Source organism: Callospermophilus lateralis, chromosome 3, assembly GCF_048772815.1.
Source record: "Callospermophilus lateralis isolate mCalLat2 chromosome 3, mCalLat2.hap1, whole genome shotgun sequence".
Classification (NCBI taxonomy): Eukaryota; Metazoa; Chordata; class Mammalia; order Rodentia; family Sciuridae; genus Callospermophilus; species Callospermophilus lateralis.
In genome coordinates this window covers 193451088-193467769 of record NC_135307.1, presented here as the reverse complement: position 1 = coordinate 193467769, position 16682 = coordinate 193451088, and the positions used below count along the sequence as shown (strand labels likewise).

At 58.9% G+C, this 16682-nt stretch overlaps 1 protein-coding gene across 1 annotated transcript in view; it reads left to right on the top strand.

Moving 5' to 3' along the window:
- Positions 1–16682, top strand: part of Eya2 (EYA transcriptional coactivator and phosphatase 2) — a 189094-nt gene that overhangs the window by 67865 nt on the left and 104547 nt on the right. Inside the window, exons 3-5 of the mRNA XM_077109204.1 lie at positions 2465–2510; positions 4966–5108; positions 13809–13925. Of these exons, the coding sequence (XP_076965319.1) occupies positions 2465–2510; positions 4966–5108; positions 13809–13925 (306 nt within the window). The remainder of the gene's footprint in view (positions 1–2464; positions 2511–4965; positions 5109–13808; positions 13926–16682) is intronic.

The window sequence follows — 16682 nt, the reverse complement described above, 5'->3', positions numbered from 1 at the left end:
AAGTCAGGGAGGGGGCTCTACCCTCCCCGCCTGAGAGCTCGCTGTCCCCGCGACAGGAAGGGGAAGCTTGGAGTGGACAGACTGGGCCACCTTGGGGTCGGGTCACCAGGGCTGCACTCTGAGTTGTCATGGATGACGCCCTGTTGACCTGTTGCAGTGTGAGTCCACCGTGGCCCGTCCAGGGGCACCGACACAGCTCACCTCCGCCTGCGCGGCCCCAGACGGGTGCTGCTCCCACTGAGCCTGGTGTCTCCGCTGGCGGGAAGGTGCTTAGACAGCTGTGGGGACCCCAGGGGAGTCAGAGGGAGAGAGGGCCCTTCCAGGAACGCACTGTCCTCCAGCTCCTCTGTCCCCTAGGTGTCCTGGGATGGAGAGGCTAAACAGGTCACCGTAGAGAACACTGGCGCAGTCTGCAAAAGGAAAGCCCTACGCTCACCGGGCCAGTTTCTCCCTTGCTGGGGGAAGGGGAGCCGTGGCAGGTGCAGAGGGGCGGAGGGAGCCTGGGGGTGGGCACGGTTCAGAGCAGCGGGGACAGGCGGCAGATCCCCTGGAGAGAGCAAGCTGGCTTCCCATTCCTGGAAGCCGAGTTCGCCTGTGCCCATAGGAATGCCGCTGCCACAGGTTTGGATTTTTGTGAATATTTACATGTTTATTAAAGAAAACATTCAAGATGTTTAATTCAGTAATTTATTTATTGCTAAACATACTCGAGTCAGGAGCTTCCGCCTAGAATGAGACGGTGGGTCCCCTGGTCCTGGGGACCAGGAGGAAGGGACGATGTGGGGACCCTGCCTGGGGCGCGGGCCGAGGGGAGGGAGTGCTTGCTGGGTGCCAGGGCTCCTTGGCACTGGGCACACCCTTGCCTGCTCGGCTGTGTTCACTGTGACCTGTAATAAACACATCTTGACACCCTCGTTCCGCGTGCGCACACATTCACGTCTGTTGGAAGACAGTCCCGTTCACTCTGGGCCGAGCTGCTGACTGTTGTGAACTAAACCAGACCTGTCCATTTACCCTCCAGCCATGTCTCTCTAGATGGACCTGAGGAGCCCCCTGGCCCAGCGCTTAGGGGCTCAACAGCACTTGACCCAGCTGGGAGGGGGTGGTGACAGGCATGGACTCGCCCCCCCACCCCCCACCCGTGGCCCTTCACCTCTGAAGCCCCAGCTTCTCTGTGCCGTGGGGAAGGGACATTGCCTCCCTGTCGCCCTGCTGTGAGGACTAAGTGGGTCAGGCACCTGCACCACTGATCCAGCCTGGCTCCTAGTCAGCTCCCAGGGGATGCGCCACCATGAGGCCGCCGTCCAGCCTCGGGGTCCGCGGTTGGGACCTCAGGCCTGGCCTCCTGGCTTCAGATCACAGTCCCGCGGCTTACACTCTGTGTGGCCCCCGGTGAGCGCCTCCGCTCTGCACCTGGGCATGAGAGCACCCTTCTCGTAGGGCATTTATAAGGATTGAACTACTGATCCAGGTAACGCAGAGGGTGGGGCACCCAGTGCACAGGTGGACGGCACCGGCACCGGCACCTCTCCTCATGCCTGCGCGTGCGGCACGCCCAGCCCCGGCACGGGAGGCCTCGGAGGGAGGCAGCCCCACGAAGCCTCAGAGCTGAGGAGGGGGGAGTGGGAAGTGCAAGCGGGTCTGCAGCGCCGAGGCCCAGCGAGGCTTAGGGCCCTGGCCAGCAACCCCAGCAGGTGCAGGTGTGGTGGCAGGGGTGTGACCATCTCTAGACCCACCGTCTAGGACTCGACCAGACTCTGCCCAGAGCACATCGCGCTGGTTGTTAGAGATGCTGTCGCCCCAAAATGCCCCCAGGTGAACTGTCCACCTGCAAATTGTCCTCTGGCAGACTCCCTCCCAGCTCCGTTCTCCCCCGCGCGTCGCCTCCGCACAGGGTCTCCCGCGGCTGCCCAATGTGCGTAGGACGCTTGCGGGAGGCAGGCCTGGTCCCAGCTGGAGCCGAGGAGGTGATCAGCCGACAACTCCAAGGACCAGAAGTGGGGAGGTCCGAACGTCTGGATGATGTCACCGCAGAGGGGAAATGGAATAATCAGAGCCCAGCGCCTGCCACCCTGGGGCTCGGGCTGCAGCTGAGGCAGGGCGGGTTCTCCCCAGGAGTGGAGACGCCCCCGCTGGCTGGGCTCAGGTCCCCTCTGGTTCCAAGGGCGGGCCTCTCTCTGACCTCAGCGTGGCCTTGGTACCCCGTGCAGGGGCGTGGACTGTGCTCTGATCTTCGACCTGCCACAGGCCTTTGTCACCCTTCACTGAGTACAGGGACACGAGGGCACCCAGAGAGCCTTCTGAACCCGCCACACCAGGGAGAGGGCTGCCTGACGCCCTCGGATGAGCTTTCCCGGGGGAGAGCCCCGGCCTCCACTCCTCCGGCTGAAGCTGCCCTGGAGCTCACATGCTCTGCACAACGTCCGCCGCAGCCACTAAGCTCCAATGTCTCTCTTCCCCTCAGGTGTCACCAAACCGGCCTCTCTGAGCGTGTCCCAGCTCTTTGCCAGGTGAGTGTGTCCCCTGCTCACTCTCCCTGTTCCTTGGGGGTGAGATTGGGAGAGGGCTCCTGCTCCAGCAGGTCTCCTGGACAGGAAGCCCAGCGTGGCTCTCGGCCACCCCATCTGGACAAGGGGGCGGTCCAGCAGCCCACCCGGGAAGTGGGGCCTGGGCCCTGGTCTGGGAGCGGCCTCGCCTGGCTCCTTCTTGTCCTGCCTCCCTCCGCCCCACCTCTTTCTCCTCCCCTGCTCCTCCCCATTCCTTCTCTCCCTCCCTCTCCCTTCCTTTCCTCCCTCCCCCTCCTCTCTTCCGTCTTTCTCTCCTTCCTCCCCTGCCCCTTCCTTCTCTAGCATCCGCCCGACTCCCCTCAGTACCAAATCTGGGACCCGGAGACGGAGACACAGTCGCTGCCCTCGGAGGGCTTCAGTCTAGTGGGGACAGAGCAGGGGACCAGCTCCCAGCCCAGGGCCTTAAGTGCCCCAGAGTGAGGTGCCCAGGGCCCTCTGCTTGCTGCCCACCCTCGGAGCTGCCAGTCCCAGTCCTTGGCTGTGCATGGAGCCCTGAGTCGGCTGGTCAGGTGCCCACGTGTCCCTGGGGCCAGGTGTCCACGTGTCCCTGGGGCCAGATGGTGCGTTCCTCAGCATCCAGAGATCTCCTTCCTTCCCACCACGGAGGACCTGTGTACGGAAGGCTCCGTCACCTGCCTTTCCCGTCACCTCTGAGGCCTAGGTAGTAGAAGTCCCCTGGAGGTTTTTAGGGCCCTGGCTAGAGCGCATCCCACCCTTTAGCCCCAGTTTAATCCAAGTCCTCATCGGCCTGGATGGGAGGGGAGCGAATCGCCTTGGATTCCACCTCCTACTCACCTTCTAAGGAAAGGGGCGCCTCGGAGGCTTCTCCAAGAAGACCTCCGCGGGGAGGAAGCCTGGCCCACAGGATGTGGCCGCCAGGCCCCACAGGGCAGGACTCGGACAGGTGACAGTCCTTCTGGGACTGGTTCTGCCAACCAACGCTCAAATGAGTGCCCTGTGCGTTTCAGAAAAAGTTCCCCCAAACCTTTATCACAGGGGGAGAGTCAAGAAGAAAGCAGGGAGGGGGACGTCTTCTATCATCGCACCGACTTTGTGTCCGTCTTACTTCCTGCCACGAGGCTCCATACGTGGGAGAATCAGATTTTACGTCTGTATAAACAATAAACCTGGAACCAGACAAGTTTTACCTAGGGTGACAGGAGGTGACCTCAGCGGAGCCAGATGGGGACACTCAGTACGATAGACACACGCCCCCAGTCCCCTGCTCTGGCCGGCGGGGACCACATGGCCGAGAGTTTGGGGCGTGTTCTAGAGTCAGGGTCACAGTCTGTACCCACTGTGTGCTCTGGCGGGTTTGGCCTTCCTCTGCCTGTTTTGTGATCTGTGAAATGGGGAGGGGTGGTGACACGTCAGAGTCGTCCAGGGCAGAAGTTCTAGGTCATCGCTGTCTAGGTCTTCGTTCACTTCTGCAGGTCTCCAAGCTCCGAATCCTTCATTTCTAACATGGGAACTGTAAGGGCTCCATTTACAAAGCGTTCCTAAAAGCATTAGATGAGGTCGAAAGCACACGCCAGGCCTAGGTGACACGATTCCCAGCCCACGTAAGATAACGGTGGTTGGTGGCAGTCACGATATCACAAAGGTCTTGGGGAGTGGCCCTTGAAAGCCCAGCCCTTGCAGCTGGACCTGGAGAAAGACGCAGTGCAGGACAGCTTCAGGGACCCACGAGATAGGAAATGGAAGGACAGACATTTCAGAGTGTAACTGTTGGACTCCCAGGGCAGTTTGATTGGCTGACCTTCACCCTGTCCCACCCCTTGACTATGAGCAGGACATCTTGATTGGCAGCTCTGTTGAAGCTGGGAAGGTATTTCAGTTAGGATGGATAGTCAGGGTAGGATAGGTTCTGCTGCAACAAGCAGCGAACCCTGAAGTCTCAGCAGTTTCACATGACAAAGGTTTGGGGGATTTGTTTGGCTGCTTGTTTTTTGTTTTTTTGTTTTTGTTTTTGTTTACTGGTTTGTTTGCTTTTAGTTACTCATATCCAGTCCAGCATGGATCTGGTGAAACTCTGGGGCAGCCTCCTCCACTAGCCAACTCAGGGACACAGGTTTTCCCAGATCATGGCTTTGCCCTTGCAAACTTGCCCTCCACCTCTGTTACCAAAAGAGGAGAGAGAGAGCAGGAGGGGTGTGTGTGGTCGGGGGTTGCCTTGGCCACACCTGGGAGTGGCTTACAGTATAACTGCCCACATGGGTTGATCTGACTGCACGGGCAACAGGGGACTCAGTCTTCCTGATTCCCAGGAGGAAAATGAAGTGAGATTTGATGGACACGTAACTCGCTCCTTCCCTGGAAAGAGTTAATACCCCAGGAAAGGTGGTGGGAGGGCTGCTGGGCCACGCCAGGAGATTCAGGCTTCTTTCCCTCCACACAGGCCTTGCTCCCGTGGCCTGCCCAGCCAGCCTCCCACCGCCATGGCGGCCTACGGCCAGACGCAGTACGGCGGGGGGATCCAGCAGGCTGTCCCCTACACGGCCTACCCGCCTCCGGCACAAGCCTACGGAATCCCTTCCTACAGTGAGTACCTGACAGCCCTGGCTTTGCTCTCAACCCCGGGGTCCTGACATCACGCCCTTGGTCCTTCCCTTCTGCCCCAGTTAACTGCAGAGTGGAGAATGCAGCCAGGCTTTGGACTGGAGGTAAAGAAAGACCCTGTAAACATGGTTCAAATTCTCTAGATTCAATCAAGGGCTCTTTTAACGGCAAGAATCAGAACCCTAACCCAAGACAGTTGAGGGATTAACTGGGGATTTAGTGGCTCACAAGCTGGTACATCTGGGGATCCCAATATCATCAGGTGTGGCTGGATCCAGGGGCTCAGATGACATGGTGAGGGATGTGTCTCTCTGCCACCTAAGTTCTCCCGCGTAGCAACAAAGACGGTGCCTGTGAACTGCCTCCCTTTAGCTCAGCATCTCCAATGGAGAGTCCATCTTCCTGAGGCTTCCAACAGGGTCCCATACGGGCCCTCATTGGTCAAACTGGGTCCTGGGGCACCGCTTACAGAGGTGGGGAGGCCAGAGGATTGCCTGGGGGGGGCTTCTCTCCAAGGAAACAGCAGGTGGTGTCAGAGAGGGAGGAACGGGTGTGGGGGCTCACAGGTGGCCTCTCCTCCTGGCTGCCAACACTTCCCTGCTAGGAACTGGGGACTCGGGAACCCGCTGGTCTGTCCCGCCTCTGGGCTTTGTCCACCCCGTTCCCTTCTGTCTAATTGAGGTGTCACCCAGTGCCCTAGGTAGTGAGTGACCAAAACCCACCCATCAGCTTAGGGACCAACCTGTTCAGGCAGGGCTGGATCCAGGTGCACAAGTGACAAGATCAGAGCAACGCGGCCTGTGTCCTTCAGCGTGGGCCCGTCTCAGGCCAGGCCTCCTGCTGTGGGGGCAGAGAAAGCTCTAGAACTCCCAGGCTGCAGCTCCCCAAAATAGAGCTTCCCGCCCAGTCCCAGAAAGGCTCCGGCTGGAGCCCCCCTACCCAGCCCTGACACTGGGCAGAGAAGGTGGAACGCCCCGATGGCCACACTGACCGCACGTCCACCATGCAGCCAGAGGTCGGTCAGCCTCCCCTGGGGCCGCTGGTTGAACACAAGGGACGGTCACAGAGGAGGACACAGCAGAACCCCCAAGTCGTGGCCGTGCAGTCCACCCAGATCCTGGCGTCCAGTGGAGAGAGCACAGGAGGGGGACAGCAGGCCTGCCTTCCAGATGCGGGACCCTGACCCTCAGGCCTCGGTTTCCCCACCTGTGAGGGCGACAGGCTCCGCTGTCTTCCCAGCCACGTGGCCTTGCTTCCTGCAGAGACGGGGCGCGGGTTCCCTTTGTCCCTCACGGTCCCCCCTCCGCCCCGTCTCTCATTCCTCCACTCCTCTGTGGTCATGTGCGGACATCTTCTCGGAACTCGGAGGCTGAAGACCCCGGGGAGCGGGGGTGTGATCTTTGGGTGTGATCCGTTGGATGTTTTAAACATTAGCTGCGAGTCTGGGGCTGGCGAGGGATGACTCCAGGGTCCCTGGCTCACGCTGTTCCCATTCGCCTCAGTTTGCCACAGGCCCCACCCAGCCCACTTACTTCCTCAAGGGACCTGCCTGTCCCCGGGAGACACTTGAGTTGGCAGACCCTGTCCCAGGGCCGGGCGGGGGCTCAGTGGAAGGGCACTCTCCTAGCGTGTGTGAGGCTCTGGGTCCCATCCCCAGCACCACGTAAAAAAACTGACTGAATAAGCCAACCCTGTCCTGAGGGAGAAAAAGACACATTTCAGATGTTTCTGCATTTCAAACCACAAGAGGGTGGTGTCCAAGGACGACCAGGGGCTCCCGGGAGATAGGTTCTGGGCAGGGAAGACCTTTGAAATGAGCAGCTGATTCGGCCGAGAAGGAGAGGGGGCCTTGTGCAGGCACAGGAGGGGGACACCCAGGCAGAGGGCAGCTGCGGAAACAGGCAGGGACCGGGCAGGTCCAAGAAGACCAGCAGCCGGCGCCTGGGGCCAGGCTGGTGGACCGGGCGGCAGAGCCTGAGCCTCTGAGCAGACCCGGGGTCTGTTCCCGGTGAGACAGGAAGCCGCGGGAGGCCTGCGAGCAGAGGGCGGAGGCTGGGGAGGCAGAAAGGCCACTGGAGAGACCGAGGGGGATCTGGAGGCCACGGCAGGGACCACAGCTGCAGAAACAGCTGACCACACGCCACCATTGTTGACTTCTCACCCCTCACTTTGCTTGATGTCCTTTAATTCCTTTAGTCCCCGTCTCACCCCTACAAGGAAGGTCACGCCAGGATCCTCCCTTGAGAAACCCAGAAGCAGAGGATCAGAGAGGGTAAACAACTCACCCAAGGTCACCCAGCTGGCTGGCGGCAGAGGTGGAATTAAACCCAGGCAGCCTGGATCCGGAGCCCCACTGCCCGGATGTGGGTTTTATAAATCCTGGGGGATTACCTGTGACAGGTGTGGGCATCATTTCTGACTCTCCCCATCCCCCCGCCCTGATACAATCACATGTAAGCTACCCGGCCTGGCTGACAGCCAAGAAAAATGCAGCCTCATTATTTTTCACATAAAAGAGAAAACTAGTCCTGTTCCCAGACAAAACACGGCCTCGGACGGATGGAAGTTAATCCGGTTCAAGGTTAGTTAACTGTCTCAGTGACTTTCCCAGGTGGCACAGGGTAGGTGCTCAGATCACCCGCCTGGGATTCCGCCGCCCAGGGCCGGTTGTAAGAGCCCATGAATGGCCTCACCTCCCTGGGCCTCCATTTCCTCGTTCATACAATGGAAGTGATACTGACTCCAGCCTCCCGTGGTTGGTGTGAGGATCAAGTAAAATCATCTATGTCAGAGATCATCTTGACTGTGTCTGTAGAGGGCTGGATATTAAACAGGGCCTATTTTGTGGGCCCTGTGGTCTCCATCACAAATATTCAGCTCTGCTGTGGTGGCCTGGAAGCAGCCAGATGGTGTGTTCGCTGATGGGAGTGTCTGTGTTCCAATAAAACTTTATTTACACTAACAGGCGGGGGGCCGGACTCAGTCCATGGACCCTGATCTATATAAAGGGCTTGGCTCTCAGGGCCCTGCCCCTGGCGGTGCCCAGTGAATGTCACAGCTGTGTCAATAGAAGCCAGGTGGCCATACAGCCCCAGAATGTCCAAGTCACTGAGGAGCAGCAGGTGGAGGAAAACCGCTTCCTTTGCCTGGCCGTGCCTGAGCACGCAGCGTGTGTCATCGTCCGCTCAGACCCTGCTGAATCTTGTCGAGAGGCTCTGCCCCGGGCACATGGCACTGCTCACTCTGGCTTGAACAGCTCCGGGAGCCGGGGCAACTGAAGGGAGCAAGTAGAGACAGGGGTGTTGGGTAAACTGGGTATTTTTTTCTCTTTTTATTATGCAATATTTAACACATGGAGGAAAACATAAAGAGCAATACCACAAACACCCAAGAACAGACCGTCCAACTTGAAAAGTTAATGGGGGTCTCTGTCTTCCCAGAGACCCCTGCAGGTTTACAATCTCCTTGCATTTCTTTCTTTCTTTCTTTTTCTTTTTTCTCTTCTTTTTTTTATTTTTTTGTTTGTTTGTTTGTTTTTTGTTTTTTTGTACCAGGGATTGAATCCAGGGGCACTTAACCACTGAGACACATTCCCAGAGCTTTTTTTTTTTTTTTTTTTAAAGAATTTTATTATTTTTTTTAGTTATCGGCTGACACAACATCTTTGTTTTGTATGTGGTGCTGAGGATCGAACCCCGGCCGCACACATGCCAGGCGAGCGCGCTACCGCTTGAGCCACATCCCCAGCCCCTCCCAGAGCTTTTATATTTTATTTAGAGACAGGGTCCCACTAAGCCGGTGAGGCTGGCCTTGAACTCGTGATCCTCCTGCCTCAGCCTCCCAAGCTGCTGGGATCTCTGTTGGCATCCAGTGGCAGAGTGGAAACCCAGGAAGCGGGAGAGCCTGTCCTCTGCGCGTGCGCGGCTTTCCCAGCCTGTCCCAGAATCTTTTAGCGCTGCCGGGGCTGCCCACGAGGAAGAGCAAAGTGCGGTAGCTCTGGGGGAGTCAGGCTTGCTCCTTCTTCCCTTGGCTCCCCGTGGAGTAACCAGAGCCCACAAGTGACCGGTGAAGGCCAGCAGGAGAGCGAGGGCGGGTCTGCGAGGCCAGCTGTGAAGGCTGCCTGTGCAGGGTGACTGGGGGCCGGGGAGGCCCTCGGTCAGTGTGCACACCAATCAACTGGGAGAGAATTCTGTGTTACATGCACAATAGATAAGATCTGAGACACAGGGGGCTGCAGCAGGTTTAGACACAAACCAGTTCCTGCCATCCTCTGTGCTCAGAGCCCCCCAGGACTCTTGTCACTCCAGGTCAAAGCCAGAGGTTTCCCATTGCAGTCTGCCTGCCCTGCCCCACTCCACGGCCTTTCTGACCTCCTTGCTCACTGTTCTCTCCAACGCTAGCCTCCTCCATGTTTGCTCATCCAACATTCGAAGTATGACCCACCTCAGGGCCTTTGCACCTCTTGTTCCCTCTGGACATCGCATATCTTGCTCTCTTCACTTCCTTTGGGTTTTTGTTCAAATATCACCTCCCTCATGGGACCTTCTCAGATCACCCTGTTCAAAATGCCAACCCCAGACTCGCTTTCACAGGACCTTATCTGTCCTTCTCTGCTGTGTTTTTCTGTATCGCACCATTAGGACTCTACATGGAAACCCAGGAATCCACATGTCTGGAGGGTTGAGGGGTGTGAGGGTGATCAGGGAGCGGGGAGAGCAGGCTGGGCCTGGGGGACAAGCCAGGCAGCCCCTCGTGCGGCCCGAGTGCACCAGGGGTGGTTGTGCTGACCACGCAGTCTGCTGCTCTCTCTGCCGCTGTCTCCTGGAACCCGAGCTCCAGCACCTGAAGCCTGCGTCCCGGGCCTGCTGCTGGGGACACCCTCTCTGAACTGCCCCCCCCCATGCCTCCCTGAGCTGCAGCAGAGGCTCCTGCATGGAGGAGTCCCGGGCACTTTGCGGGTCCCCACTGCCGCAGTCTGGCTGGGCACAAATCACGAGCCACTCGAGAGGAGCGCACTTTGCTTCTGAACTCCACCAGCACACTCCACACGCGCTCCCCAGGAACTCTCCCGAACGCCATGCGGCTCCTCCAGGAACAACTCACCGGATGCCGTGCGTCATCCCGACTCGGTGTGGCCCTCAACACCCCACTGTCCTCGCCATGAACATATCCGCCAGCGGCGCAGCGCCTTCCCGTAGATGGGAAAGACTAGGTTTTGATTTTTTGCTTTAAAATTTTCAGTCCATCCCGGACGGACACCTGATAAAATAAAAAGAAATGAAAGACACTGAAAGTTTAAAAAGGTGACGAAGTACGAGTCCGGACAGGGCCTCAGAGCCACGGCAGCACCAGGTTGGGAGGGTGACCACGTCCTCCCCGCTACCTGCCCTTTCCCACTGTGAACTGTGGCAGCGCCCAGACCACAACCGGGCAACACTGACCTACAGGATGAGGCCCTTCACATCCCCAGCCACCTCCTCCCGGCCTCACGGGTCAGAATTTTAGGGTCCAGCCCTTCAGCAAACAAAAGAGTGAAAATCCTTATTTTTCTTTCATGTTCATTCCCTCTTCTGATATTTACTGAGCACCTGCTACCTGCCAGAGAGTGAGCCACGTGTGGGGATACCGCAGTGGACAAGGCTGGTCCAGCCCCTGCCCTCCTGGGCACTCAGCCTCAGGAGGGGACAGGTGATAAAGGAACAGCCGGTGATGAGGGACCTGAGGGCAGACTCCCTGCTGTGGAGGCCCAGCGAGTCCTGGGAGGCAGCCTTCAAGCTGAGCGATGGAGGATGAGAGCCGTTAGCAGACAGAGGCGTAACCAGGAGCGGGGTGTGCGTTCCAGGCAGAGGGGACCCCACTGCAAAGACCCTGAGTGCAGAGATGTTCTTGCAGTTCGTCTCTGTTTACGATGAAGGAGACCCACGCTCTCTGGACACCCCAGTGGCCTTGCCCAGGTCCGGCCAAGACAAGACGCTCTAGTGCTGCAGGAGGAGCCGCGTCCCTCCATCCTGGGCCATGAGGGTAGAACCCGGCATTGACCCAGAAGCGCCCCCCTCCAGGCACTGGCTGAACACGGGGACGTGGACGCCAGCCGCTAAAATGAGGGATCCGGCTGAGCCGTGGCTTGAGCAGAGGGTGCGAGGGAGGCCAGGGGCAGGGCCCGTGCAGGACCTGGGGTGGCACCACACAGTTTAGGGTGACTCCAGGTGCCCAGGGAGACAGACTGTCCCTAGCGCCTGGCTGACCTGCCCAGCACCCTGAGCAAAAGAAGGTGCAGGTCAAGTTCACCCGTTACTCTGTGATCACTGTCACTGAAGAGTCACATTGTCGGCCACACGAAGCCCCTCGGGTTGGTCAGCTTACATCACTGTGACCAACGAGAACCCAACGAGAACCACTTAGAGGAGAAAAGGTTAGTCTGGGCTCAGAGTTTCAGAGGCTCCGTCCACGGAGGCCGACTCCTTTGCTCTGGGCCTCGGGGAGGCAGAGCATCATGGCGGAAGGCCCTGGAGGAGGAGCCCTGGTCCCGTCATGGCAGCTGGGGAGCAGGAGAGACAGCGCCAGGGCCGCAGGGGAGGGGGACCCTTCTAGGACATGGCCATGACCGGCCCCCTCCAGCCACACCCCTGCCTGCAGTCACCACCCAGTCCATTCCAACCAGGGTGGACCCACGAGGTCCCTGATCTCAGAACCAACCACCTCTGGACATTGCTGCCTTGACCCAGGAGCTTCTGGGGACACCTCAGGTCCACACCAGAGCACCCCTTCCCACCACTGCTGACTCCTGACCTCACAGTCAGCTGCCATTTGCAGGACCCTGTCTCCTGGACTGTTTCTGGACCTCCACATCCTTAACACGGGGAGAGAGAACGGCCCGTTCAGTGGCTTTGCCGTGAGGATGAAGGATGTGCTCTGGGTGCCTCGTCAGGGTTCGAAGCTTCGGCCCTTTCCGCCCCTTTACTTCCCTGACAACCTGCATTTCATGTGGAAGCAGGCTTCTAGGCCAAGGTCGCGGGACAAGCTGTCCAGGTCACCCACCGCATCTCCTGACTCCGAGTCCAGCTCCCGATTCCCAGGGGGACCGTGGAAAAGGGAACCCTCAACCACAAAACCACCCCCAGAACTGGAAACCTTCTTCAAGGAAATGAAAAACTGAACAGCAGCAAGATCCTGCTTTATACTCAGCTGTCAGACAAGGAGGACTTGAAGAGGGTGTGGGGAGCCGGCGCTCACTCCTTGTGACCCTGTTTATTTAGCAATGTCCTCAAAAATGTCTTCTGCCCTTGGACTCCTGGGAATTTACCCAAGACATACCTGTACGGGCACACCAAAGTGTGTGTGTGATAACTGTGAACCACACTGGAGCAGACATGTGTGTGTGTGATACTTACGTACGTGAAATACGGCACAGCTGCAAATATGGAAGAAGGAGGCGCTTCATTAACTGATGCAGTGAAAGAGAAAATTGCAGAAGAGCATTATAGATCCCTTCAATTGATCGATCGATTGATTTTTTGGTCCCAAGGGTAGAACCCAGCATGCTTAACCACTGAGCCACATCCCCAGCCCTTTTTAACATTGTATTTAGAGACAGGGTCTCACTGAGTTGCTTAGGGCCTTGCTAAGTTGCTGAGGCTGGCTTTAAAGTTGTGATCCTCCTGCCTCAGCCTCCTGAGCTATAGGGACCACAGGCCTGTGCCACTGCGCCCACCCAGCCTTCCATTTGTTTTATGAAAAAGTGAGTCCCCACCTGTAACCTCACACACCTGTCTGTGGGGTGAACCCAGGAACCACAGCCCAGTGCTGCCTGGGGGAAGGAGAGCTGGGTCCAGGGTCAGGGGTGGAGAAGACGCTTTTCTTTATGCCTCTGACAGTTTGAATTTTCTAGAGTGTGTTCATTACATTTTAGTAAACAGAAAGTGAGTGGGCCACCGGGAAGGGGTCAGCCTGTCACCCTCAATGCCGTCCTTCCCCCAGCCAGTTGCTCCTGGGCTGGCCCCTGCGCTTCGGGCCATCATGTCGGGTTTGCTGGATCAGAAGGCAGATTTATGCTGTGGCTGCCAGCGCTGGGTTAAGCAGGTCCCCAGGGCAGGGCAGAGGGTGTGTCTTACCATTAAGTGACATCCTTCACCCAGGACCTGATGGACACTTAAGCCATACATGGCACTATGCAGTGGGTTCGGGGGCTGGCTCACGCACCCCGAAAGCCAGGCAGGTAGCGTGGACAAAGCGTGAGACCCTCTTGGCCTGCCTCCCCCGTCCCCGCTTGTCATGGTGTTCTAGAGTGTAAGAAATAAATAGCCTCTGGCACCAGGCTCGATGTCACGGAGACAGCCCTGGACCCATGAATGACACGGGAAACCAGCGAGGGAAACTGCCAGGACAGCCTGTCGTCACGTGGTAGCCTGGTCCCGTTTTGCAGGACCATCCTGTTCTCAGAGAAGCCATCAATATATACTTTGGGGTGAAATGTCATGATTTTTCCAAAAAAGAAAAAGTGCCTCATTTAGATCTTGACTATCCAGGGCCAGCCAGGGGCAGAGCGTGTGCAGCAGGTGTCTGCCCTCGAGCGGCTGCTGGCTGGAGGCTGAGGGCGCGGCTCTGTGGGGACTGGCCTCGGGGTCTGGGAGGCCATGGGAAGCTTCTAACCCTGTGTCCTCGGTGCCTCTTCCCCCTCCCAAGGCATCAAGACGGAGGACAACCTGAACCACTCCCCCAGCCAGAGCGGGTTCCTCGGCTACGGCTCCAGCTTCAGCACCGCGGCCCCTGGACAGAGCCCCTACCCCTACCAGATGCACGGTCAGTGCGCGGGGTGGGAGGAGCCGCCTTGAGTTCTGGGTGTGGCGGGACCAGCGGGTCCACGTAGGGACCCCCGAAGTGCTGGGGGAAGGCACAGGAGCTCTCAGGTGGCCCGGGCTCCTGTGGACGGTGCCAGCTGACCTCGGCTGAGCTCTCACTAGGCGCCAGGTGACGTGGCGTGGGTCATCCACACAGCCCTGGTGACACTCTCAAGCGGAAACTGAGGCATAGAGGAAGTGACCAGGTCACCCACTCTGGGAACAAGGAGTTTAGGTTTTATGGCAAACACAGTGAGAAAGGGACTGTGTCGAACCCCCTGGGGATGCCGTGGAGTCCCAGCCCACCCAGGGCCCTGCCCTGACCGTGATGGGCGCTGCGTCCTCTCCTTCCACCTCTGGCTCCTGCCAGTCGACTCTCTGAGTCCTGGTGAGGGTCAAAGCTGCTGGGACCCGTCTCTAGCAGGTGGCCGGCCAGGGGTGGTTGGGAGTTGTGACACCAATCTATGAGAAGGTTTGTGAGGACGTTGAACTTGACCTTGCATTTGGACCCAATCCGCGAGCTTCTTCCCAGTTTCCCAGTAGAACCTGAGCTCACTGCCTGGGGCTTCCAGGACTACAGAGCTGAATCGCAGGCACCTCCCAAGGCAGCCCCCTGCTGCCTGCTCAGGGACGGGGTAGAGGGACAGGGTAGGGGAACCGGGTAGAGGGGCGCCCCTTCCCCCTCTCACTCGGTTTTGGTTTTGGGGGGTTTTGTTAGTAGTTGTGGGTGGACAGATGCCTTTATTCTACTTGTTCCTCTTTACGTGGTGCCAAGGATCGAACCCAGGGCCTCACGTGGGCCAGGCGAGCGAGCGCTCTGCCGCTGATCCCAGCCCCAGCCCCTGATTTTCACGAGCACCCGCTGTGCACCTGGCGTCCCTTCAGGTGCTGGGCACGCGGTCACCAGGACAGGTCCCTCAGGGGGAGACGGTGTAACCAGTGACAAAGAAACAGATAACCCTAAGTTCTGATAAAGCCCAAATGGACAAAGGGTGGTGGCCGTGACCAGGGGAGGGGTGGAGCGACAGTAAGCGGATGCGGGGCCTGCAGGATGGACGGAGGCAGCTCTGGAGGAGCAGACTGCGGTCCAGCAGAGGGAAGAGCAAGGGCAGAGCCCCTGGGCAGGAGCAGTCCCCCGTTACGGGGCCACTTGGAGACTGACGCGTGAGGAGCACAGTGAGGGAGGTGAGGCTGGAGCTGAAGCCGGAGCCCGTGGACCAGGACGCGAAGAATAAGGCTCTCCTTCTCTGGGCTTCCAGTGACCACGTGAGCTGGACACCGTCAACCCCTGCTTTACAGATGAGGAAAGGTTCAGAGAGGGCAAGGGACTTTCCCAAGACCCAGAGCCAGTAAGTGTTCAGGCTGGGACCCGACGTGGTTTCCAGAATTCCAGAGCCTGCGCCGCCTCGTCCACAGCTGCCTTTCCCGGGTGCTGTCCTAAGCTCTGGGCACGCTCCACCCCCCAACAGGGGCCTCTCAACTCAGCCTCCCTCTGAGCCCCCAGCAACCTGTGATGGGGGCCCCGTCGCCCCCTCACCTCACAGGTGGGGAGACCGAGGCACGGGGGTCAGTAGCTGAAGCGAAGTCCTTGGCTGGCAGCGGGGTTTGAAGCCGGGCAGCTGCACCCCAGAGCCCAGACGCACAGGCCCCTCCACACCTCGGAGAACCATCTAGAAGATGATTCTCAGAGAGGCCCCCTGGCCTGGGACCCCCCTCAATCCCCACCAGCCCCCAAATCAGGAAGGGTCTCCTGCCACATTTCCACACTGTCAAGGGGTGATGGGTCATTTTCTTGTCCTCAGCCTGAAGGCTCACCCACCGTGCCCACCACACCCACATGCCCACCATGCCCACCATGCCCACATGCCTATTATGTTCACCATGCTGTATGCCCACCCATCATGCCCACCGTGCCCACCAGGTCCACCACGCCCACCACACCCACCATGCCCACCAGGTCCACCATGCCCACCATGCCCACCATGCCCACCAGGTCCACCACGCCCACCACACCCACCATGCCCACCAGGTCCACCACGCCCACCACACCCACCATGCCCACCAGGTCCACCATGCCCACCGTGCCCACCACACCCACATGCCCACATGCCCACCATGCCCACATGCCCATCATGCCCACATATCCACATGCCCACATATCCACATGCCCACCATGCCCACCATGACCACATGCCCACATGCCTATTATGTTCACCATTCTGTATGCCCACCCATCATGCCCACCATGCCCACCAGGTCCACCATGCCCACCACACCCACCATGCCCACCAGGTCCACCATGCCCACCATGCCCACCACAACTACATGCCCACCACGCCCACATGCCCACCACGCCCACATGCCCATCATGCCCACATATCCACATGCCCACCATGCCCACATGCCCACCATGCCCACCATGACCACATGCCCACCATGCCTATTATGTTCACCATTCTGTATGCCCACCCATCATGCCCACCATGCCCACCAGGTCCACCATGCCCACCACACCCACCATGCCCACCAGGTCCACCATGCCCACCATGCCCACCACAACTACATGCCCACCACGCCCACATGCCCACCACGCCCACATGCCCACATGCCCACCACGCCCACATGCCCACCACGCCCACATGCCCACAAGCCCACCACACCCACATGCCCACATGCCCACATGCCCACCATGCCCACCACGCCCACATGCCCACCATGC